This window comes from Mytilus edulis, chromosome 7 (assembly GCF_963676685.1).
Source record: "Mytilus edulis chromosome 7, xbMytEdul2.2, whole genome shotgun sequence".
Classification (NCBI taxonomy): domain Eukaryota; kingdom Metazoa; phylum Mollusca; class Bivalvia; order Mytilida; family Mytilidae; genus Mytilus; species Mytilus edulis.
In genome coordinates this window covers 67,669,438-67,697,259 of record NC_092350.1, presented here as the reverse complement: position 1 = coordinate 67,697,259, position 27,822 = coordinate 67,669,438, and the positions used below count along the sequence as shown (strand labels likewise).

Below are 27,822 nucleotides of genomic sequence, written 5' to 3'. Positions count from 1 at the left end.
TGACATTTCTTGTTTTTCAGCCTATTCATTATTATTCAAATGCGTAGGTTAGTTTGGTCTTGATCATTTCTTTGTTTGAAAAGAAACAAGAAGGTATGTTTTGTACAAAGTTAATGTATACGAGCGTAAGAAACCGTGAAAAAACGCAAGATTCACAAACAAAATACAACAAAGTACATTTATTGCATTTATTTCATGCAATTTGCATTAACGTTTATTTTATCTTACCTTCAAATTTTATCACATAGACCGATTTATACTTGGAGCACGAAGATGATCACTTCTTATCGTCTATGTGGCTTATTGTGTGTCAACCTGTCAAAACGCGATAAGCCCGTTGCGGAAACGCCGAATAATGCTGGTACTATTTTACATTGTGGTCATTAGACGTCACATTAGAAAATTTAAATGCAAGCAAGCCAATTTCATTACATAATATTATTTTTACCAGTGAGGAACGTATTTCAAATGGATCACATGTTAATTAAATAATAAAAAAAAACAATCTAAAGGTCATGATCAGGAGATGCAATTTGAACATTGCAATCGACCAGAGATTGACGAACGATACTAAAGGGATATTTAAACTCATTTGTCGAAAACCATGACATCAAAAAGAAATATGCCACCGTGTAAACAACAGTTTACAAAAAACACAATAGAAAACTACAGATTGAGCAACACCAACCTCGCAAAAAATGTTGGGATATCTCAGATGCTCCATATATGACAAATATGATTTGAAAAATCCAACTAAGTATTCAAGTTCTTTTATTTTCATATCTTTAAGTGGTCTGTATTTTAGATTCACTAAAGAAGATGTTTTGGATTACGCTAATGAGACAGCTATCCAATTATATAGCCACAATTTAGAGGTCAAAACATAGATCGCAACAATAATACACTGAATTTATCCCAAGTTTAAAAGTCTGAAAAAGATATAAACGACGTCAATTTTGTAGTTTGATGAGTAGTTCATTTAAGATTATTTGGTTTATTTAGAATTGAAATACTTTCTAAAATAAGATGATTAATAGTTAATTTAAATGATTTATACTATTAACGTTTAGACGCGTAATTTAAAAAAATGATTGTTTAAGAAAAAATTGCATCAATCATTTCGATTCTAAATAGGACAATTAAGGTAATTTCTATGTCCGATAAGTATAAGTGAACCTCCCTTTTTTGTTTGTAAAGAAGCAAACGATTAGCAATGTGATTTTTTAGAGGGAGACGTTTTGACAGTCAGCATGAACAGTTGTCGTATGTAGGTAAAATATGTCAATTTCGGAATGCAACACATTACAGTCATAATACATGAATTAGTAACATAATATGCACCATTTAAGAGTTTGAAAGTGTTTTAAAGTTATGGAAATATATTTAGTGCATGATAATTTGATAAAATTCATTCCTTCTGAAGAAGTCAATATTCGCATGTGCAAACACACTCTATTGGATTAAGAGCATGTGATTGTTCACAAAGCGAAAGAAGCACGTCATATTAGAATTATCTTCAAGTAAAATATTTTCTGATTCTACTGTTTATTGCAACTTAAAAGTGATGTTGTACTAACTGGTACTCTTCGAATTTGGATTATGTAGTTATTTTCAAGAAAAGTAATGATTTTAGAGAAACATAAACTGAGATGGTGAAGTATAATCTATATTCACCGGAACATTTGCAGAAAGCCTATTTTTTTCGCTCACTATGTTATTCTTGCATATGCAACACGTCGCGTACTACATGTGGAGCAACTGGTAAAACCTTGAAAGCATACGTGTTGCTCTATTTTACGTTTTGAATATTGTGATTTGTATATAGTTGATTGTTTGAAGCACTCTTTTCATTTTGTCATGTGTTTGCAATTTATTTTATTCGTATGAGTTTGAATGTCTCTTTACTTTTTAGCACCACTATTTTAAAATATGTCTTCGACGAATTTAACATAAGTTCTATACCAAACACAATAATGACCACAAGGCGAGCAACTTCCAATTCAGAACACATGACTGTACCTCTGATTTAAGGTTATGTTCCTTAGTTCCAGGTGTAGTGTGATTTGGACTCTTTTTTCTGTTCGTCATATTTTCAATCGCGTTTTTTTTTTCATCCATTCGTTGTTTTTGTTTGATTCCTTAGTACGATCTATCCTGTTCAACCCACCATTGTTTCTTAGAATGTCCTGTACCTAGTCAGGAAAATGGCAATTGTTATCTTATAATTCGTTAAAGTATGTGTTGCATTGTCGTCTTTTTTTATTGCACCTCATTGTTTCTGTTGTTTCGTTGTTTTCTTCTCATATTTGATGTGGTCCCTCAGTTTAAGTTTGTAGCCCGGATTTCTTTTCTCAATTAATGACTTTTGAACAGCGGTATACTACTGATGCCTTTATCCATTAAGAATGTAATGCATACTTTTTGGAATTGCATAAGGACGGTTTTTCGTTGACCGAAACACATTTTGCATTAATAAAATAACCATTTATATCACATGTTTTTTTCCGTTTGCATTGGTGTAATAATGTCACGGAAAGCACGTGTTGTCAAGACATACAACATAATTTTGGAATGCCTATCGATTGTTTCCAGCCAATTAAAGTTTGGTTTCTTATGAAGCATACATTTAAAAAAAATCAGTCTGTAACAGAAAATATATTGTATTTGTAAAACACTGCAATCTTTTATCGACAATGCACATTTATTCTCTATACTTACAGAAGTTGTCAAATGACCTTTATTTACACAACAATTCAACGATTAAAAAAAAAAGTAAATTATGTGCATATTTAATAACAATGTTTGACAAAAGTACAAACATGTGTAAGATGATTACAAATCAATATATTTTTCTGATTATAAACATGTAAATTTCCAAAGCGACATGTAAAACAGCATAATTTAAATAAAAAAGTTACATCATTAGTGTACGAGGAAGAAATGTGTTGCTAAAGCATGTAAAGTTTCAAAAGACAATCAATAGCCGGAAAAAGTTAAAAAGTTTAGATGCCAGCTGTATGTTTTCATCATTCATTTGTTTTCAGTGAACAGTGAGTTGTTATTGTGTTGGTATGTATTTTACAGTTAATTGCAAAAGTATGCATTATTCGAAATACTAAGGATTTCCCTATCGCAGGCTTAGATCATCTTAATCGTATTTGGCACAACTTTTTATAATTTTGGGTCCTCAATGCTGTTCAACCTTTTAACTGCCTGGCTTTCTAACTTTTTGATCTGAGCGTCACTGATGAGTCTTATATAGCCGAAACGTCAAATAATAAGCCTGGTACCTTTGATAACTTTAACATGTTTAATTTGAATAAAAAAAAAAAGTGTTCTTGAAATCCAAAAAGGTTGATCGATCGTTGGAATGTAATTTTATACTTATATAATACAAAATGTAAATTTCAAATGTAATATTAATATCTACCAGACTTATACTTAGTACAATTCATGAATATGTTAAGATTATTTGCTGATATATCAATGATATAATTCATTTTTGAATTTAGATACCAAACATTGCCAAAACGACTCCTTTATAATTCAATAAAATTCTTTTAAAAATACTGTTGATTTCAGCCGTTACTGGAGACTTCTGGACACCAAGGCAACAATTGGTTAACATTTTATGATGGTGAAAATTCTACTTTTGCTTATATTAATGGCATTGACCCTACAAGGTATTTATTTGATATTTCACGTTGCAATGATCCAACAAGGTATTTATTTGATATTTCACGTTGCAATGATCCAACAAGGTATTTATTTGATATTTCACGTTGCAATGATCCAACAAGGTATTTATTTGATATTTTACGTTGCAATGATCCAACAAGGTCTTAATTTGATATTACACGTTGCTGCAATTATTGTTATTTTTGCGTGTTCACCCACTTAGCTATTCGATTGTAGCCCTTCTATTTTATTGGTGGAGAAATATAAAATTACGAAGAAAACCACCGCTTCGACTTGAAAATTCTATTCCATTAGCAAGAGATGGAAAACTAAGCTTTTCTGTATGATTGAAAACATAAATCATATGAAAAACAAAAAGTTTGCTGTTAAACAGGTAGCCATGGATAATTTTCCAAATTCGAGAGTGCGCAATTTATCTGACAATTAACAAAATAAACAACATGAAATCATCGTAATTTATTTTTTTCTGAATATATTTCTCTTTTCAAGACGTCCATGGGCGTCGATATAATCGACACAGACGACATCATAACCGGAAAATAGGTAAGACACACTTATGTCCAGGAAAGTAGTAAAATTACATAAATTGTACTTATTTTACTAACTTCGATGCATACTTTGTCGACATTTTCAAAAGTAAAAATGGGATCATTGTCCTCCTCTGTCAACTTTGGAAGAGGAAAACTACTGGTACTCAAATTATAAATTACACTGACAAAACAAGCGTTGACGGAAAGACAAACAATAGTATAAAAAACACGATGCATACAAATAACTGTAAAACTGAGAAAGACATAGCTCTACAAAAACACATTATCATGTATATAGCAACTTCATGTATTTCCTTAAACTTGCAAAAATTCATCCATGTTGTTGTATAATCATCATAATGTAAATTATGTGACTTAGACGTTTATCACTGTTGATTGTAATGTACATTCGATCTCTAACATCCCTTCTAGTTATCAGATCCAATTACTAATAAACCTTGCCTCACTGTGATCCAAGATGAGTTCAAGTCAAACTTGACAACTATGTTTGAAAAAATGAATGTTATGCTATGCTTTTCTAGATCGCATCAAGAAAAAAAAGTTGTTATGCTTAATGAGATGTATGCATTTATAAGTTTTATTGAATGCTGAGGATTTTCAAATTTTTGAAGATACCATATCTATTACTTTAATCACAATCAAAAATTATAGCAAATTATTTCACATTTATGTTAGAAATAATGAACGCTCTATTAATATTTCAGAAGTATTTTCCTGGGGCCCTTTTAATTGGTACAATTTTTTAAACTTTATACCGATACAATCATGAGATTAACCAAAAACTCTTATGCAGATGTTAACATGTTCACAGACTTAATTATTAATTAGACGACTGTACCGAGCTTGACTTAATTATTAATTAGACGACTGTACCGAGCTTGGAGATTGTCTATTTTTGTAGTTGGTTGCAATAGACATTATTGTCATTTTGATATTGACATTGACCTTTGAATCTGCGTACTTGCACTATCGACGTCATACAACAACCCCTTTACCTTTATTGTGTCATCATTTTATTACGGGAACCTTTAAGATGTCAAATGTTGGCCGATATATAGTGATAGGGTGTATTTAATAGATTTGGTTGTTGGCTTTCTTTTGGGAATGTTTGTTTCTCAATTCGTAACTCTGATATGTTTTGGCTGTACGTTAATATATGTTTTTGATTGTGTTCCGTCCACCCCTTCTTTGGTTTTATTCAAACCATATGAAAATAAATTGAAGACTTTAGAAAATGTTCCATTCTACTTTATATGAGAATGATTTCTTTGAGTTAGGCAAACTATGCTTCAGTTTTTGTTTGAAACAAATAAGAATGAGCTTTCAAATAGTATGGAATTTTCTTTGAAAGAGGAACATTGTAATATGAAATTGTTACAATGTGAACGTCAGGATAAGATATTTGATGTTGTACTGGATCTCTAAAGCCTTAGTTTAGAATAATTGGTCAACCATGCATATGCAAATAAGAAATATAAAATGAGTTCCTTATGCATGTTATATTCGGAAATTTTATCATACCTTGAAAACACAATAAATAGTTTCAATATGTGTTTCGAAAAATTGAAGTTAGTTTTAACTTATATTTTTCAATGTTAATACTTAAACTTGGTCCACACTTTAAACAAAAAATGGAGATGAATCGATAAACTTTAACACCAAACTCATAATTGCACTTTAATCATGTTTATGTGTATTTTTATTATATATTTCAATTGTCGAGATTCAAACTTCAAAATAAAAAATTAAATTTTACATCCTTACATTGAAGTACTTATCTTAGACGCATGTGGTATGTATGTGCCTGAAAATGATATTGTTAACGAGCATTCTGCAGAAGAAGACAGCATTTATCGTTAGTAGTTATCAAAGGTACAAGGAATATAATTTAGTACGCCAGACGCGCGTTTCGTCGATATAAGACTCATTAGTGACGCTCATATCAAAATATTTATAAGCCAAACAAATACGAAGTTGAAGAGCATTGAGGATCCAAAATTCCAAAAAGTTGTGCCAAATACGGCAAAGGTCATCTATGCCTGGGATAAGAAAATCCTTAGTTTTTTCGAGAAATTGAAAGTTTTGTAAACAGGAAACTTATGAAAATGACCACATAATGGATATTAACGTCAACACCGTAAATCTTGCTTGGTTAGCTACATAAGATTTCAAGACTGTAGTTTCTATAACCTTATAACCCGGTAATGAGTCAGTAGGTCACATTTAGCGGAAGGAGAACGATTTTGGGATAACGTCAAATATTTTTGTAACCGTTGTAATCTTTGAATAAATCAACTCAACTCGTGATTTCGTCAATAAATGTGTCCCCAGAATGGTTTAAACCATTAAAATTATCCCTACGAAAGGCCACATCACCATTTTTTTTAACGTCAAGATAACACTTTAAATATGCTATCAACGTAACGAATGTACAATCAATGTCAACTATTTAATAAATATACATATGATATCAAATACATTTGTAGCATATGATTATTTGCAGATAGTAAAACAACCCAATACGGCAGTTATAGACAAGGGAGAAAACACATGCCTAAAACAACCCAATATGGCAGCTACAGACAAGGGAAATATATCACGCATAAAACAACCCGATATGGCCGCTATACAGAAGGGAGATATATCAAGCATAAAACTTTCCAATATGGAAGCTATAGAAAAGGGAGATATAGCACGCATAAAACAACCCAATATGGCGAATATAGACAAGAAAGATATACCACGCCCGTTCCTGGAACGCCGCCTGGTGGTGGGGAAAATATTCGTTTACCGCTCAATCTATATCCATTCCTATATGATCTGGAACTACAACCTTTTATGTATGAAACAAATGCACAAGACTTCTATTTTATTGGGAAAGTTAGAATTGATATGGAATGCAAGCGGTCAACAAACGAAATAGTTCTACACAGCGATAAGCTCAACATTACGACAAGTTCTGTTATGATACGTCCAATGACACCTGGACAAAGTACAATTATTCCTACAATAGAATTTGATACAATCAAGCAGTTCCTGATTTTGAGAACAATTACACAATTAGTGAGCGGGTCGAAGTATTCTGTTTTTATTGAGTTCCGTGGACCTATAATTTCTGAACATACGGGACTTTTTCAAACCGCATACCAACGTAGAAATGACACAATGTAAGTAGAAATAATATATTGTTTTAACAGTATTGAATGCAAAATAAAAGTCGAAGATCGATAAAACCCAGACGGTTGGTTATAACATTTAAAATATATGACACTTTTGATTAAATTATATTTGGCTAATATTATTGCACAACAATCGCCACTATGAGAACAATATTTTTGACCCTACAATAGCCATGCTTATCGTTATCAGGATCGTTAATTAATTTTTCGTAGTACAATATCGAACTACAAGTAATAAAATGAAAGGTTTGTTTAAGTATTTTCAATATTAATAATTTACTGTTTTTATTATGTATTTTCAGTTATGTTGTCCAGACACATATGGCGCCATCACATGCAAGAGAAGTATTCCCGTGTTTTGACGAACCTGCAGTTAAGGCGAAGTTCAGTGTAACTCTCATCAGGAAAAATCAATTTATTTCATTGTCAAACATGAAAAAAATAAAATCCAGAGACTTGTAAGACATTTTCCTTTGATATTTCGTTAAAAAAACACGATATATGGTCACAATAGACAATCAAAGATATGTGACCTTCGAAAATAGATAATCAGTGTCGAGTTCAGAAAGTTATATAAGTAGGGTTCCAGGTCTTTAATGATTTTCTACAAATTGTGTGTGTGTGTGTGTGGGGGGGGGGGGGGGGGGTCTGACTCACCTAAATCCGCCTGGTACAATGTCGATTCACACATGTATATACCACGTGATACGATAGATAGATAGATTACAGTTGTTTTATGGCTTCGTTTTTCTCAGTCTTTATTGTGTTTGCATTGACTTGTAGTTGTTGTTTTGCCATTTGCAAATTTTGACGTAATATGATCGTTATCACTTTGAATGAACCTTAGTTCAATGTATCGTCCACCTCTTTGTTTCCGACTTTAAACCCTCACTTAGTTTCTTTCCACCATATTTTAAGATAAAAAAAATCATTTGCATCCTCAGGAAAATTGAAATTATTTTTTCATTCACAAGTCTCCCCCTCCCCGTCTCCTTTAATGTGGTGGAAGGCCATTAGTCATTTCATTTTTTTTAGTGACTGATTTTATGGTGCAAAACTCATAATTCATAAAGGCAATCGTTGAATGTATTTGCTTACACTAGTTAAACGAATTTGATCTGAAACATTTTTATCCTTAAAGAATTAACAATAAATCATACAGTTTCATTCTGACAGTTCATATTAAGACTTATCATCTACGTAAAAATTGGTTTATACAATGAGCTTGGACATTATGAACCAAAACAACAGTAAACACCCAAAGTGTGTTTTTTGTGGCATTATAAAAATTTATGCTCTGAACTGAAATAGTTCCATATATTTTTTCTCAAACGATTTAAAAAAAAGTAATACCGCTCTGTTTATTTTGTTCCAGATCCAACCAATGGGTTGCTGACTACTATGCAGCAACTCCGATGATGTCAACTCATTTATTAGCCTTTGTTGTTTGTGATTTCATATCTAGAGAAGTCTTAATTTCAAGCAATGTATTAGTAAGTATTTCTGTAATGTGTCAACACTCCTATAATGCAACCTAATTATCATTCAATTCTGCTGTTCACTTGCATGAATAATGATTAATATTTGCGTAAATCCAGATAACTGTGATGATGAATAAACTAACCACAGATACCGTGATTTTGTACGCAAGACAAGCGTTCCGTCTACAAAAGACTCATCAGTTGAGCTTGAATATAACAAAATTCAAAAGTCAAACTTAAAGAGCATCGAGGAACCGAAATTCTGATATTGCAGATAAAAGCTAGAGTAATGTATTCCTGGGGCAAACAGTCCTTAGTATTTCGAGTTATTAAAAGTTTTGTAAACAGTAAATTTTGATTTTAAGTTAAATGGCATCACGCTTTAAAAATAATTGTAACCACACAAAATATCAATAGTGATTCAAGTAAATACAGTTGAAATGTGCACTGGACTGGTGATATCCTGGTTTTATTAAGGTAGTATTCAACTTCCATTAAAGGATTGAAGTTTGAAATGTGACAATGTTATTCAGGTTGTGTATGACATTGATTGGTCATGGTTCCACAGTTGAATGCTGACATTCTTTCTTTTGCAATATCAAACGACTTTGGTAAACAAATGCGTATCCAATCTCAAATAACAGTCACCATAGAATATGCACGAATTTGGATTTCATCGAGGATGAATCTGAATGTCCGTCTGGTATCTTTTGCTCCTCTTTTATACATGAACGATATGAAATTGATTATTTTGACGCAAGTGAACCAAACTGACCGATAGTATTGATGACTTTATTTGAAATCTGGTTTAATAAAATTTTACCAAATGTGTAAAGCCCCACAAAAATCATATTCTAACGTATTGTATTTTACAAATAACCAATTATCTAAAAAAAAAATCGTTGATATAACAGAAAGATGTTATAACTTCAATATGAACATTAATAAAGTCAACAGTAGTATAACACTGAGAAGTGAGGGGACAAATATCAGAGGAGAACAACGACACAACAGAACCACTAAAATGCAACACACACAGAAACAAACTATGATATAACAATGGCTTGTTTCATGACTTGGTACAGAACATTTTAAGAAAAAAATTGTGGGTTAAACCTGATTTTGTGGTTACCAAAACCTCCTGCTTTAATGGCAATGTTAAATATAACATTTAAATGATAACATTAGATGACAGGACTACAATACAAATCAATGGGAGAATATACAGAACAGATCAACAAACAAAAATAGCTATCTAAAGGTACCAGGCTTATAATGTAATAGACCAGACGCGCGTTTCGTCTTCATAAGACTCACCAGTCACGCTCAGATCAAGAAATTTCAAAAGCCAAAACAAGTACAAAGTTGAGGAGCATGTAAACAAACCACAAAAGGAAAAAAATGGCACATCATTAAACATGTTAAAAATATGCTTAACAAGTATACTTTTACATCAGTTCAGAATTTGGACTCGTCCTGAAGCAATCGACCAAACAGGATACGTTTTAGACCTTGGTGGCAGAGTTCAGAATTTCTATGAGGAATATTTCAATTATCCATTTATGCTTCCCAAACAAGGTGAGAAAAGTATATATATATTAATCAATGAACGCTTCCGAAACACGATGTGAGGTACATGTATACGAATCTATTTCCGTTGCCGAAATAAGGTGAGAGGTACATGTACACGAATCTATTTCCGTTTCCGAAATAAGGTGAGAGGTACATGTACACGAATCTATTTCCGTTTCCGAAATAAGGTGAGAGGTACATGTATACGAATCCATTTCCGCCTCCGAAATATGGTGTGAGGTACATGTACACGAATTTATTTCCGCTTCAGAAATAAAGTGAGAGGCATATGTATAAAAATCAATATTTGCTTCCGATACAAGGTTCCACCTTAAACTTTACGTATCGATTGCCTCTTCCAAAACATAATGAAAGGTATGTGAATAAGAGTTAATTTCCACTTTCTAATCAAGAGGAAGGGTCGATGCATACTTGTCAATTACCGCTTCCTAGAAAAGATTCGAGGTAAAGTCAATTTCCGCTTTCTAAACAAGGTAAGATGTAAATGCAAACGAACATATTACTGTATACAAATAGACCCGAACACTTTGTTTGATATAAAAGACCAGCGTAAAAAAACAATAATATTGTTCACACATCGTTGTCAATATAACAGAATTTGATGCACTGTCATACAAGTGAAACTAGATTTAGTCCCTCATTGTCAACTTACGAAAATGCATGAACCAAGTAAAGAATATATTAACAATTGTTATCCATTCGTTTGTTTTGTCTGCGCTCTTTATTTTGACATTTGATTAGGGTTTTTCTCGAAGTTCCATATAATTATTATTTTACATTTTGTCTAAAGTCCGATGGAAAAAAAGCATTCAATATAGTCACCAAATTTTGATATATTTAGTGAGCGGACCATCATCTTTATAGCGGACCGTAAAGTTTAAGGATACTGCTAATTTCTTTTATTTCTTCCTCGGAAGAAACTGTAACACACATTAGGTTCATCAAACATAAGATGTTGTTTTTCTGGTTTGTATTTGTTGTGATTGTGTTTTGCGCACGTTATTTTGGTTTGCGAAAATGATTTTTCTCAAACGACAGGATTCGGTAGATTGGCACGTGTCGGGCATGTTTCATTTTATTTGCAGTATATTTTGCAGTGTATTCTTTATACTTTTCAAGATATAATAGGTGTCCCAGATTTTAAAGGTTCAATGGAAAATTGGGGACTGATAATCCAGAGAGAGGAGGCTATGTCGTTTACTCCTCAAGAAACAGCAGAAGGTTTTAAAGAGTATGTTACAATGATTTTATCGCGTGAGTTGGCACACGTGGTAAGTAGAAAATACACCTTTTCTTAAAGACATGATTAACTCATCTTTTATCTCAGTCGTTATCTCATTTAGATCACATCGTGGTGCATCATTGAAGATTAAGTTATCACTTATCAAGTATTGGTTAACATTATTGTTTTTTTTTACATATTTATATCAAACGCTTTATTACCCGTATACATGATATAAAGAACACAAATGTTATAAAAAAAACTATAAATAAATGTAATGATAAAAAAAAAGTAGAGAAATTATGTTTTTCCTAAAATCCTTGACTCCTCTATATGTTTCTTTAAAGATTTAAAGAAATGCTTGAACAATGACCTACATAACGGTATCTGATATATAAACATTTTACAACTTCAGGTTTAATCGTATGAATATTTATTTTGCAAACTTGCATCTATAAAGATAGTCATTTCAAAAAGCATATAAACACTCATTGATTGAACGATCTAATATTATTTCGTTCATTTATAACTTAACATTTATTTTGTAGTGGTTTGGGAACTTAGTGTCACAGTCATGGTGGGACGATTTATGGCTCATTGAAGGATTTGCCAACTATATGGCCTTTGTTGCAATGAATTCCGTAGTACCAAGCTGGTTGCCGGTAAATATTTAATTTCAATGCAATATTAGAATGATATCGGTTCTTACTGTCATGCGTATTACGAGTTAAAGTTCATATATATTTATATACATATAGCATTTTTTTCTTTTTAATTAATTTTGATGAAACTAAAGATTATTGAATTGTAACTAACTTTTCTACAAAATAAGTATTTTTGTTCAAGATTTTTGAAATGATCATTCCAAGTAAGGCCATTTTACAACTACTTTCTTTGTTTTGGTGTTGTTGTACACTTAATAAGAACAAAAATTTAGTAAATTGTTGCGAAAAAAGTTGTTCTAGAAAAATACAACAGAAAAGCTCATTTTATGGAAAAACAAATGAATTATTGGTTTAACAGCTACTACATCTGAATATCTAACTGATTTATTGAGTATATAAAAGCAAGCCCGACTGACACTGAGAGGTCAAAATTTAAACAATAAACATGTATGCTCTTTAACTTTGTACTTGTTGGGCTTTATAACTATTTTGATCTGAGCGTCACTGATGAGTCTTACGAAGACGATACGCGCGTCTGTCGTATTAAATTATAATCCAGGTACCTTTGATAACAAGTATTTTCTTATTATCAGTTAACACAACTTGAAATGGGTTTATACAACGAATATCATTGTATTATTTCAACAGCAAGTCCACATCTGTACATAATATATAAGAGTAAACGTCAAGAAAAAAAACCAACCAATTTGGCCTTAATTTCTAGGTCATTTGGTTTATGGTGGAAAGTTATTGTATTTGCCATATCAAAACTTCTTACTGTAAGTTAGGAAATTATTGCGATGTTTTAATTATTTAATATGATTTAAACAGGATGTTTCTCAATATCGCAAAAATTAAAATCGCCTTTAAGTAATAAATGCAACAATAAATGCATGCAATCATTTATAAATTTACAGTATTTGAAATATATTTCACCGTTTTTTCAAAATTTTATTCTTTTTACTATATTATGTATCCACCCCCCCCCCCTTAATTCACTATTCATAAACTCTATTTGGACACCATAATGTGAATAACATATCATTAATACAAATTCAACATCAAATATGAAAAATGGTATGATACCTGAGGAAATAATTTCCACTTATAATCATACTTGAAAACTTTAACATATCGTATCGTAATTTTTCTGTATTTAAGATCTTCAGTGCTCTTCGTCGTGATACTCTGTTTTACCTTTTCAACTTTTTGTATTCGACCATCATTGATGAGTCTTTTTTTTTAGGTAGAACGTTTGTCTGATGTACAATATTTTCATTCTGTTATATTAAACGAATTATTGATTTTGTTTACTCCTTCTCATTGAGTAACAGCTGCTCGATTAAAAAAAAATTAATCCAAAAGAGTATATTTAGTTTGGACTGAAGTTAATATCATAAACAAATCAATGACGTCATTGTCGTTGCCTAGTAAAATAGTAATTAACAGAGTATTGCAACTCTTTAAAACTCGGTGAGATTAAATGTAGATTAAATTGTCTAGTTTGAAGAACCAGTCATACACTATAGTTAGTTTCTTGAAACCAGAATAATTGATGATAAAACGCATTTTTACCGACAAATACATATCCAAAGTTTTAAATAAGAATTTCATGTGCATTTGTTGAAACTATGCTATTTACAATTTGTAAAAGTTATATTCACTGTTATGTTAAATATTCAGAAATGTTTACGAATCCTATTTCTCTGTATTCATTTGTAGCTTGATGATTTTGTGATAAAGAATGTACAGAGGGCTTTAGCATTTGATGGTCTAATATCCTCACATCCGGTACACGTCCCTGTTTCTAATCCAGATGAACTAGATGAAAAATTTGACTCCATTTCCTTCCGGAAGGTACGTATGAAAATGAAGAATTGAAATGCGAAATGTGTTCTAGAGACAATAACACACATGACAGCAGAAACAGGCACAGGTCACCAGGTGTGCAATAGTCTTTGTAATTAAATACATGTAACTATCTATTAATCATGTTAAATCAAAAACAATTCTTCACCATGTGGTTTGAATATAAAGGTCTTAAACGTATGCTATGGTATAAGTCATAAACCCAGGCCTAACTCAGCATTGTTTTCCGACAATTAATACTATAGTCTTGATCTGTCATGAGCATGGTTCGTAGTAGCAATCCTTCACCTTAATAGATTTGAACTTTGACAGCCAAATTGTATGTTTGACATCTTCAATTATTACTAGCTTGCCAACATAGAGATTCGCATTAGTAAACGAGTTGAAAAAAACATCGTAATATGATTAGTTACGAAAAATAATCCTAAAAAAATTACAAAAAAAGATAAAATGTGAAAATTCATTTTACAAACACCACCCCCACATGACTTTAAATTGAAAATGAAGTAGACTAAGATTACAAATGAGTATATTCCTTCGAATTAGAGACATTGTTTCTCGATAAATTCAGGAATATAACATGTCGGTGTTCTTCAATTCCAGACATGTACTTTAATGAAGTTTCAACTGGTAGTTATCCAATCAGTGTAATCGATACAAAATAGTTATTATTTATATTAGTACATGTAGTAGTAACTCTTTGCATTATAATTTGTATTTATATAGAAATAATGTTGTGTCTCAGTGGTATATAATAATCTGCAAACTACATGTATAGACTAAAAAGAAACACATTTCAAAACTCTGTGTGTCAGACGAATCATGTTTACTGAATGTTTGATTTATTTGTAGGGTGGATCTATTTTAAGAATGTTGCAATTCATTTTGGGAGACGCAACATTCCAAAAAGGTCTACAGGTAAGACATAGCAAGATCTCTAGTAAACATATTTAAGTATGAAACGATCCTATTAATCTGAACGCGCTTTAAAAAAATCCGAAAAGCCTCATTTATTAATAATTAAATTGCATTTAATTTTTAACTATGTTTAAAGCCGCTTAAGAAATTGAAAATAAAACCTCATTTTCATTCTCATATTATAATTTATTGGGGGAAAAATTAAATTAGAAAGTTTAATGACAATAATACGTTACAAAAGCAAATCACTTAGAGGAACATCTATCGAGTTGTACATAAAGTTAGATACGACAAAATTATAAGATAATATGAACCTATCAACACTTTTGGCTATGGAGTGTAAAAGGGAATAGAATAATTAAACAGAAAAACATACAAAAGAAAACTCTCAAAAATATGTTTTGTCGGTATTATATTTGCTAATGTCAGTCATTTGCAATGAAATGAAAACAAAGATACCCCAACTCCTTATTTCATAATTGAACGCAGTCTGTATATCACATGCTTTTACTTTTGCAGCGATTGATTAGAGAGAGAGAATACGGTGTAATGGCCCATGACGATCTTTGGGCGGCTTTAAGAACAGTAAGTGCTACATTGTATTTAAGGATAGACTTTGGTAAAACAAGAAAATATAGAATTTCAAATTGATTTTTTATTAGTCGTGAGAACATTTGTAAAGGAACAATATACGCTGAAAATATTGATAGGGTCCATGGAGCTGCTTTTTCGACATATTTAGGTTTTTTTAAAGTGCGGAATAATGCTGACTTGACTTTTACCTTATATATGCATTATTGTTATTTTGGTAACAAACCGAAAAAAATAGAAATATTGAACAGGATTAAAAAGTGGTAATTAACTTTTTATGAGCTATTGAAGATATAATTATGTAAATGAGAAAAATGGTGGTATGGAGCAACACATTTGAACCTGTACCGTAGGGAAAATGCTTAAACCTGACATAGAGCATCATTAACTTACTGGATCATCTACATGTTGTTCACGTGGTTTCATAAAATCGTTTGAACACTTACCATGCTTACCTTTTAAACATTTAACTATTATTTATTATCCAAAATATCAATAGTCGTTTACTTCCTTATATTTTGCTTCAAATTGTCACTTGTCATTAAAGTCATGTTATGATAACAAAAGGTTCAATTTTAAACAAGTTATAATCCTTTAGTGTTTAATAATGTTATTGATATCGTACGAAGCACAATTTGTACCTATTGGATAGACCAATTTGATCAATCTGCAGAATTTACAGATTCAGATTAGCTAATAGCTTGTTCTTTGAATCATAATCTAACGTCGATTAAGACATTTTAGAGCGTTAATGTTTTTCCTCCCAATTTAGCAAAGTATAATTGATGGAAACAGTTATCAAAGATACAAGGAATATGAGCCACTTGATGTTAAAGGAATAATGGAAACTTGGACGTTGCAAATGAATTATCCAACAGTTTTCATGGAAAGAAAAGGATATGGCATGAGACTGAGTCAGTCCAGGTACCTTCTGGATAAAACTGCTACTGATCCTGGACAATATGCCTCACCGTTCGGGTAAGTGTCATCTATATCAATTATTTGGACGTGCAACAAAGTCTATGAAGGATAAAGCTGAACAACAACAATGTTTTGTCCTACACAGTATCTTATTTCCAATGGTAAAAATAACAGATCTACCGTTAATCTGGTCGCTCATTAGTTTAGCATATTTACATATCGTTTATATTCAGTGTTTTACATAAGATCGGATCTTTAATTATATTGCTCCTACATTGGGTTTGAGCATTTTATATCAGGTGTTATTGATTATGATAACACTCCATTTATCCATTTCTGCTAGATGGTTAAAACATTGAGTATCAAATGATCATCTTTAATCGACATATGTCTTTTCAAGGTATAAATGGGAAATACCTTTTACATTTACAACCCAAAATATTAAAGATTTTAACCAGAACAAGGCTGACATAATCTGGTTGAGAAAAGATGGGGCAGACGGTACGTTTACTATCTAAAGAACAATTTTTGTTTTGCTTTATTTTTAGTCAGAAGTTGTTGTGCTTAACTGAGCTTAAGTTTAAAATAATAAAAACTAAATAGTCTTGTCATTTATACATGGACGTACCATAGATGGTGTCCTAAAATGTTATGTGTATTTAATAACTCATCATAGATACCAGCATAACAAAAATATATTTTCGTCAAACGCGCTTTTCGTCTACAAAAGACTCATCAGTGACGCTTGAATCAAACAATGATACAAAGGCCAAATAAAGTACGAAGTTGAAGAGCATAGAGGACCAACATTCTTAAAGTTTTACAGCCAAGGTTATCTATTCCTGAGGTAGAAATGCCTTAGTATTTCAAAATGTCAAAGTTTTGTTTCAACAAATTGCATACGATATTAAGGACAGTTTAAACCAAAATACAATAGAATACTAGTAATTCGTTCACAATTAAATTCATAGATATATAAAGACAATCATGATCATATAGTTGCTTCTGTTCATCATAAGTATATGAACTTGTCGTGGTAATTTAATTTTGTTCTATTACATAGAGAATAAAACATGGTATAATCCGTATCACATGCCGTATCATCCCGAGATACCAATATTAGCCCGAGGATGAAATAGGTCGAGGGAGATACGGCATATGATATGGATTGATCCATACGCTCTACCATATATCTTCAAAGGAGAGTAGATAGGATTCTATCTTTTTTTTATACCATATATATGTTTCATATAAAATATAAAAGTGGTTTCGTCGGTATGTTGTGGGAGTGGTGTTACAAAGTGATATTTGATACATCAACTACTTTTACTATCAGTTTTCCTACCAAGAGTTAAATGTGGAAATAGCTGGTATATAGGAAATATAAGACAATATGGATTCTATAGAGTAAATTACCCAGAAGACAATTGGGTCAAACTAATAGATCAGCTAAAGACGGATCATACGGTACATAATCTTTATTTATAACTTAAGTTTATTGAGAATACTTTGATTTCCCGTGAGCTTCATTCGGTTTATACAAGTATATAGCGCTATATGCAGGTAGCTTTACATCTTTTTATTTCCCTGCTTTTTAGATATGATTGTTTCTGATGAAATCAATCCAGACACACTCCGAATGCTATACATTTCTCATATTTATTTTCATTGTGAGTTTTGGAAAACGTAGATATTTGATTGAATTAAAATTTGATAGAGGATTCACAATGACAATACTGGTTGTGTGATGTACTAGTGTCCATGTGTGTAACAAGAATGAAACGAACGTTTCTGAACCAGGAGATTTCATTAGAAAACTTTTTGTTAATTATGTTTTAGTTTCAACATATTCAACTTACAGAGTAATCTAACAAGAATTTAAACGTTTTATATGTGGCACATGCAGATCGCTGTTTGTTTTTAATTTCGTTTTTTTTTAACCGGAAGTAGGAGCATAGGTTCTAATGTTTTGCATCAAAAGATCATTTTTTTTTATTAAATTTAATACGACTGTCTATTAAACAGATTGTTTAATATCAATTGCTTTTTTACGTTTTGATTCGAGTGATGGCGGTTGACAATACCAAAAAATATACTTCTATACGTTTGTCGATTTTATTCTGAGACAGCAGGACAACATGTCTTCCTATGAAAACTGGTATGTTTTAATGTTATAGGTTATACATCCTGTAAATAGAGCTCAAATAATTAATGATGCATGGAGTCTGGCAAAGTAAGTACATGTAAATAGAGTTCAGATAATTAATGATGCATGGAGTCTGACAAAGTAAGTACATGTAACAGTAGCACACTTACTGGTGTGGGCTACATATAGATTAAGATTCATATAACAACAAATCAAAAATGGATTTTAATCACGTCTGTTAGCTGCACAACTCAGCTATGGAATATTCATCATTATCACAGGAATGAAGTCAAAGGTGGAGAGTAGATCCTACTACATCATCTTTTACATGCGAAAAACTGGGAATCATCATGACAGGTTAAATAGATATTGAATTTAAGGAAACATATGCATATTTTCTAAATTTTTAATATGATAGAGTTACCAAATCAAGCGTATCCAATGAGTTTTGAATAGAGAGTCGGTTAATTGTTTGGAAATAAATAAATGACTGTATCAATGATATTTCTTGATGATTTCTTACTTACGCGGCTGGTTATATTCTCCAGGAGGAAAACTCAACCAGTAGTGTATCCTTAAATAATACTGACTACAAAGAGCAATAAGCATATCAATAAAAACAGATTACCGAAACCTATTGGTGATATACTATAACTAAGAAGCTGCCGATATTATATAATCGCGAGCCAGGATAAGCCAGTGCAGCAAAACACCCATTAACCGCAAAAAAGGTATAACAAGTTTAATACCTCGATTAGAAACAAAAATCATTTAAAGTCTTCTTTTTTTTTATCTCAAAGATGGTTATATGATTCTTTACAAAATAATTTTCTTTCAAGATCGGGTGACCTTAGCAAGAAAATAGCTCTCCAAACTCTTGAATACTTATCAATGGAAGATAGTTATTTCCCTTTTTATGCTGCCCTTACGGAAATTACGTACGTACGGAACATGCTAGAAAGAACAGACATATATGATGACTTAGTGGTAAGCTTTTTTTCATTTCTTGTTTTTTATGTTTGTTTTAAAAGATATCATTTTCTTACAAATATATACATGAATATGTTGATTTTTTTGTTTGGTTGTAAGTTTATATATCGCATGTTTGTTAATATTTCAATTAAACCTTGGTTAATGTATTCAAGATTGTTTCTTTGAACATAATGAACCTAATGTTCTTAATTTTTAGTTGTCCAACGTGTAATTACTGGACAATCATCCTGGTATTTTTTTTTGTAGACGGGATATTAACTTCGCTTGATGTTAGTGATTTTTATCGACCTTGACTGGCTTAAAAGCCCTCTTACAGTCGGTTTATAGTCACCTAACGTTCATCTGTTTTTGGCGGTTTATCATGTACAAACATTGGTCATCGTTGATAAAAAAAAAACCTGTCTTATCAATATTTATTTGAATAAGTAATAAAAAATTTGCTGATTAAATCACATTATCTATAACATCTTTAGTTGTTGTTTAATTAGAGGATGTTGTCGAAGTAATGTTTGGAATGAGATTAGTTTTTTTTAAAGAAATTGATAATACTCTGAAAAGACCTTTGTGGTGCGGCTTCTCGCACAAAAAGACCCTTTTTACACAATAAGTTCTTTAAAAATATAGTTCTGCGCATACATTTAATAACACTATAGTATTGACACTTTTATTATCTGGTAAATTGCTCTTCTAATCAGGACAAATGATAAAGCACAGACTAGTGTTAAAAAAATGTCTTATATGACTGCATAGGAATATTTTGTTACGTACTATGATTTTAATATTTCAATTTGATGCGTATGAGGGTTAACACTTCCCTATCACAAATGGCAGGTCTTGTCATCGTATGTTGTGGTCCTCACGTGGGACTTACGTGTCATTTAGGTTCTAGATATTAACACAACACTTTATCATGTTTATACCAAATCTTATATCCAATTCTAGCAAATATATGCATTATTTGTATTCATAAAAATTATCTTCCCTCAATGACATATACTTATTTATGTATTTTGAAAAAAAATAATTAGGAAATTCGCTAATACGTGTGAGCAGTGACTGTTTATTATGTAAATAAAGAATATTTTAAATGTTGACTTTTGGATTTTGCTCGATCATCTAACAGTCGAAAGCTTATGGAAAGAGAATGTCTTTAGTGATTTCAACCATTTTGTGGTCATTCGTGACAAAGGAGATTATTATAAAATGAAAATAAATGAACATTATTCAAACTAATTTGTACCATCAACGTGTCAAAATATGTCAATCATCTTCAACTTCGTCCTCAACTAAAATTGACCGTTGAGAAATTTGGATCCGCGTTTAGTGTTCATTTTTTGTAAGATAGATCTTAACTTCACTACCTTTTTACATTCCTGGTTTTTTTAATGTTAAGGCTAGAATGTTCCTGACGGTTAATCCCGACATGTGTTTAAGATGAACGGGAAAAAAATGTACTAAAAGTATATAATATAATTTTATAATGGAATAGGCGTTTCAAAAGATAGGCGACATAAACCAAAGGGATGAAACTTGAAACGAAAGACGTCCTTAAAACACACAACCATTCAGTATACAAAACAAACCATAGTAAATAAGAGACAAGGCAACACCACCCCACCAGCAGCTGAAGATCCTGTTTATCATATGACGTCATAAATGATTGTGTCAGTTGTTCCATTTGTGTTGTTTAATATGACAACTTCAAAGGGAAATGACTTTGATATCAAACTACTAAATCAGGATTTATGTTTTTATCTTGTTATGACTTTCGTTTAACAGTGATTTAATATATTTTCGTTGATCCGAATGTAGTTCATTCAGTTTTATTTAGATATCTGATTAAGTGGTATTATCAAATTCTGGGTAAAAAAGAAAAGTGTACATAGCTTTGAAATTCATCTTTTTGTGTATGCCCACAAAATCAAATATCCTAGTTATTCCACGCACAATAAGGATTCTACTGTAACTGAAAAAATAATGAATGCATGTCATACTGTATCTTTTTTGCTTTGTTTTAGGCATTCTTGAGTAAAACATTTTCCTCTCCATTGATAAAGCTTGGTTACAGTAATACTGGATCTGGACGTTTAGAAATGTAAGCAATACCATATAAAGTCAATAACATAAACAGTACCATCATGTCTGCACCAGATGCGTATTCAACAATCAATGGATCTTCAGCATTTTCCATGATGCTCGAGTTGCTAATGAAGCGAGATTGGTATGCTTGATATATTTGTTGGTGATTCATCATAACAACTTAGTCACTGTAGCGACAAAATACTAAACGGTGACAAGACACCTCTTAAGCATTTATTCTTACACTTGAAAATGGGGGGAAAAATCCAAGTCCCTTAACATTTTTTTTCAAAACAAAATTACTTGAATAGAAAGTCATCCCTATACTTAAATCTATCATTAACGTATATATACAACATATTTCAATCTTCCAAAATACTGTTTGAGTTACATAGTAATTTTTTAATGAGGGTATATTGTGAACTTGCGTATTTTCAAAAAAAATATTTCATAGACGACAATGTGGTGTGTGTTTTGCTTATTGTTAAAGTCCGTACGGTAAGCTCTCAATGTAAATGTTTCTTTAAATTTGTGTCTGATGCAGAGCTGTCTAATATAATACCACCTCTTCTTTTTATCTATATATTATATATATTTAAAACTAACACATTATTTCTATTAAATAGGCTAAGTATTTTACTGAGATAAAACAAAAGTTTCTTCAAATCATTGTTTGGTATATTTGAACGCAAAAGTTTATTACATAACTAGTGGAAGCAACTTTGTATATATTGAAGATTACTTAGAGAATTGGTTTTAAGGGAGGCATGCAGATATGGAGATCAAAATTGTATAAACTTCTCCATTAACTCGTTCCAAAATCTGATGACCAGTCCCGGGAACACAAATCCGTAAGTATAAAGTAACGTTTAAGTTCACTGAATGAAAATAATTCCTTGCAAAATTGAGTGCAATAATTTCAAGAAAAAGACACGCGTTAACAAGAGCCAGCATGTATTTTTTTTCCTTTGATAACATATTTTGTTTTCCAGGATTGATGCTGAGTTCAGATCAATCGTATACTATACAGCAGTACAGTATGGAGGTGTGACGGAGTGGGTGTATGCTTATAGAGGATACACAACATCTAATAGTGGATCTGAAAGACTGCTCTTTCTATATTCCTGTGCTTATACTAGAAATGTCACCATTCTAAACAGGTTTGTGGGTTTGCTTTAGCTGATACACAACATTTAGTATTGAATCAGAAAGGCTGCTCTTTCTATATGATTGCTCGTACTAGTATTCTAGAATTATCACAATTGTAAACAGGTAAACGTCAAGTCGGAAGAAGAATCAAATGTTTTATCAAATTCTTGACTGCAATGTATTGTATGTACTCAATATATAATATATCTATGATATCTATAATCTAAACGTTTACAAATCCTTGATCAATACATTTTTTGAATATAAAAAAGATGTGGTTTGATTGCCAATTAGACAACTCTCCACAACAGACCAAATCACACAGAAATTAACAACTAAAGGACACAATATGACCTTTAACAATGAGCATAGTTCAAAGTGCATAATCGACAATATTAATGAAAGGACCCGACATTACAATTAAAAACATTTCAAACGAGAAAAATAACGGCCTTATTGATATACAAAAGATCAACAAAATACAAATATTTAACATAAAAACCAACGACAATCACTGAATTACAGGCTCCAGACTTGGGACAGGTGTATACGTACATAGTACATAATGTGGCGGGATGAATAATTGTAATGGTTTGTAGATTAAATGTGCTATTCTTTGAAAACGTGCAAATCACATTTCATGAACTAATCTTGTTGTACATCTCTTGGACAGGATAGTTTTATTACAAATAGTTATCAAAGGTACCAGGGTAACAATTTAGTACACCAGACACGCATTTCGTTTACATAACATATGGTGGTAGATAGAGTTTCTTTTTCCATATGTAATTTGAAAATACTAGAAAATAATAGGTCTAGATTTTTAATAAAATATGCAATTTTCGAGCTCACGTTGCATACAGTCACACTCGAAATCTTTTGTTTGGTGTTTCTTATACATCAATTCAAATAAAAGTCAAGTAGCTTAAACTTGCGGATGTTATTATAATGACTGTTATCATTTCTTAAACATGTTTCCTACTAATAAGCAGATAGTAAGATCACATGCTCGCTGACGGGTCTGGATGGGGTTGCCATTAGGTAAACATGATCCAGTCATGTGTTAGTCATTGCTAATGAACTAACCTATCTGCTAGTTAGCAGTGAGTTCGATCACGTACTTGCTGAAGTGTCTGGACGGGGTTCCTTCATTTATATATTTCTGTTTTTTCTCGACATTTTAATCTATTTTTTATTGTTTTTAATTAACTGTACATGTCTTTTTGTATTATTTATATTTTACCAGTGCTTTTTTCTCTCTTCCTAATTTCTTGTATTTTTGTGTGTAGGATTATTCCTTCATTCTAGTCTTTAAACCCCATTCAAACTCTTGTGTGTGGTAGATATTCCAGGCCGTAGGTCGCATTGGGTATTTTTTTCAAGGGGAGGAGCTCTGGTTTTAGGGTCGTGTACACATGGTTATTCCAATTTTCGAACAACATGTGCAATTAATACATCACATTATGATAAAATAATATAGACAATACCTCAGAAAAAAAAACCAACAACAACATAGCGTTAGTGGACAACCTCAAATCAGGTGTTCCGATTTGGTTTTTGTATATGAAAAACATCTGAATCGTACAATATGTGAGCAATGAAAATACATTTAACACATATTTTTACTTTACACCAGTTTTCTGCAAAGGATCTTAACGGACGCTGTTCGCAAGCAGGATGGTGAAAGAATCCTGCGTTATGTTTCAAGGAATCCAATTGGTAACCCTCTAGTGTGGAATCTTATAACATCAAATTGGGATGTTTTAATAACCCGGTAAGTAAAAGTATTCTCTTGATTATTGAATCGCTTCTGTGAAGTTCTGTTTATAACATAAATTCTGGTGTTTCATTTAATTTAACAGATACATATACAAGGTCATTGTAATTGTAGTAAGCTGTTTCTGTTAATATAATAATACTTTATTGAAAGCGCTGTACACCCATATTGGCCAATAGCCTAAGACATTAAACATGATATACAGTTTACATATAAACAATGAAAATAAACAATGCAGACACGTTGTACTATAATCCTTGTTTTCTGCTTAAATCAATGTACATTTATAGACATAAACGATTCAAATAATATGAAGGACTTCCTGCCCTGAGTCTTAGTGACCTTTTCTTTTAAAAGGAGCCTAATTTATTAGTTTCCTGTTTTATTTCAGGAGTGATTATAATTTATCTATATCATTTAAGTTATTATGTTTATTTTCATTTTTTTTTTTCTTAATTGTTTATTTATTTTACATATAAAAAGGAAATGAAACTCATCATCTAGCACATCACAGTGTTTACATAGTCTTAAATCTTTGGAATTGTCCTGTATCTACCAGTTTCTATTAATAAACAGTGGTCAATAATTCGAAATTTACAAATTAGTTGTCTATGTTCAAAACTTTGAGAAAGTAGGTAAGGTTCAAAGTTATAGTTGTTTAATTTTATTTTAAAAGTTGGAGTTAACTATTATCTTGTAAATTTTTTTTTTTTGTATCATTATGTACATTTTCATAGGAGTTTTCTAAATTTTGTTTGTATATTAGCCTATTATTTTTATCCTGATCTTAGTAAATTATTATTATCTTTTTTTATTCTGAATACTGAAATGCAGATGTAAATGCTTGTACGGATACTATTAACGCCTGACTAACTTGTACGGATACTATTAACGCCTGACTAACTTGTACGGATACTATTAACGCCTGACTAACTTGTACGGATACTATTAACGCCTGACTAACTTGTACGGATACTATTAACGCCTGACTAACTTGTACGGATACTATTAACGCCTGACTAACTTGTTTTATATGACTAACGTCATTTGATTAAAATGTTGCAAAATAACACAAACCTTTGTGGGATGATGCAAAATTGTGCGTTATAACGTACACATTTTCATTTTTATAATTCCATATTTTGGTATATTCCATAATCAAGAACTATTTCGAATTAACTCTTGACATGCGACATTTTATTTAAAAAATAGTGATTGGGAAAGAAACAGTACGCACAGTAAACCTAAGTTTATGTAAATATAATTGGTTGAAATTTCCGAATAAGATTTGAATTATTTGACAATAACTCCAGAGGTTGTTAATTCCGTCTAGTTATGTAATGTTTTCGGGAGTTTGGGTGGCATTTTGATCTTCTAATTTTTTTCAAGGTTTTTTGTTTGAATTAAGCCAATATTACACAAATCAAATACAATCACTTACTTACATAACTATGAGAAAATTCCGATACATTACCACGATTTAATCTTTATTTCGTGGATACAGCTATAATTTTATCAATCTTCTATGTAATTTCGTTCTGCTCATTACATTTCACGCTGCCTTGTCTTTTGTACTTAATACAATTTGAAAACTGCACCTTTTCTGATGTACGTATTTTAAAAATCAAACTTTTTCTAAAGTGCGTATTTGACGATGACACTATTTATGAAATGTGTATTTTGATAGTAGCACTTTTTCTGAAGTGCTTTTTGTGACAATTGCCCTTTTTCTAAAATGCGTATTTTGACAATTGTCTATTCGTAAATGGCCGACTTGGAATGAGGATAATTCTGAACATCTTTAACTCTTTAACAGTGGCATCATCAAATCAGTGTGCAGCTCCGCTCTACACTTTGGTATATTCAAATGTTCAATTGTTTCGTTTCAGTTTTGTGTCAGTGAACTACCTGATAGCTGATGTTACAGCCAAGTTTAATACTGAAGCTGATATACAGTCGGTAAGACGATAAAGCAAGAGAAACAAAATATTAGATATGATATTTCAGGCCAGGCGTTTCCCCTTAGACATTTTTACCTACTATGTAGGCTTACTGAAGCAACGTTCCAACATATGACAAAAAGATTAAATTGACCGATAACGAACATTTATCGTAGAGGACCGCATATGTGATTCACAATCCAGTCCTCTTGTAACCGCAAACGTGAATCTTAATATCCTGATTTATTTCTATGCCTAGTCAATCAAGAAACATTAACACGATCTTTTGATGCTTCTAGAAAATAAGCAGTGGTATTGGGGAGTAGGATCAGATAGGATATTGAAATTATTAAAAATTGATATTGATTTAGAATAAACATACGGTAGGTCAATAAATATCTTTAAAAACATGTTTATATAACTAATGTGGCTTTGATATTCAAATTCTGTTTTCTATTCTACCTTTATTTTTTATATCTTTGTCATTATGTCTTCCCCTTATTTATTTAGCCCTCTTGTTTTCTAATAACATTCACATATTGATCTTTTGACAGATTCAAGCTTTTAAGGATAGTCAGCAAAATTTAGGCGCTTCAACAGCAGCATTCGATAGAGCAATTGAGACAACACGAGCTAATATCAAGTGGATGAATAGTAACTTCCAGGTTATAAAGGATTGGTTAAAAAATCTACCTTAGTTGGATAAACCACACACTTGTCTTTTCAAAATAATTACGCTGTCAATATGTTTGAATAAAATAAAAATAAAAAGAAGTTTTATACTGTTCCTAAATGAAAAACAAAAGTGTTCGACTGTAACATGAAATTGAGAGGTGTAAAAAATATCAACTTATTAGGTGGATGGGATTTTCTTGTTGAGAAATGGAAAGTTGACAGTTGGAAATTAAAGTATAAACGGTTGAAAAAGATAAAAAAAAAAATCTTTCTAAACATTTCTCACTTCAAGTTTCTCCTTATGGGTTCAACTGTTGGAGCAGGATCTCATTACAGGTCTGGAACACGAACAATCATTCTTATGTTGTCACTTA

At 31.5% G+C, this 27,822-nt stretch overlaps 1 protein-coding gene across 5 annotated transcripts; it reads left to right on the top strand.

The window, feature by feature from the left end:
• On the top strand, positions 1-27,547 carry LOC139482044 (aminopeptidase N-like). Of its 5 annotated transcripts, XM_071265687.1 has the most exons (24): positions 2-93; positions 3,045-3,069; positions 3,583-3,683; positions 4,189-4,242; positions 6,754-7,417; positions 7,732-7,887; positions 8,805-8,922; positions 10,368-10,488; positions 11,623-11,774; positions 12,274-12,387; positions 14,113-14,247; positions 15,112-15,177; positions 15,697-15,762; positions 16,541-16,746; positions 17,090-17,190; positions 18,026-18,156; positions 18,867-18,922; positions 19,675-19,822; positions 21,847-21,923; positions 22,645-22,758; positions 22,900-23,067; positions 24,693-24,830; positions 26,723-26,792; positions 27,328-27,547. In XM_071265687.1, exons 3-24 carry the CDS (start codon positions 3,632-3,634, stop codon positions 27,469-27,471), a joined length of 3,051 nt encoding a protein of 1,016 aa, XP_071121788.1. In that variant the 5' UTR covers positions 2-93; positions 3,045-3,069; positions 3,583-3,631; the 3' UTR covers positions 27,472-27,547. The 5 variants fall into 5 exon arrangements, with proteins under 5 accessions (XP_071121791.1, XP_071121788.1, XP_071121792.1 ...); XM_071265690.1 differs by lacking the exon at positions 4,189-4,242 and having other exon boundaries at positions 1-93; XM_071265689.1 differs by lacking the exon at positions 3,045-3,069 and having other exon boundaries at positions 8-93.
• Positions 27,548-27,822: the final 275 nt, after the last annotated feature.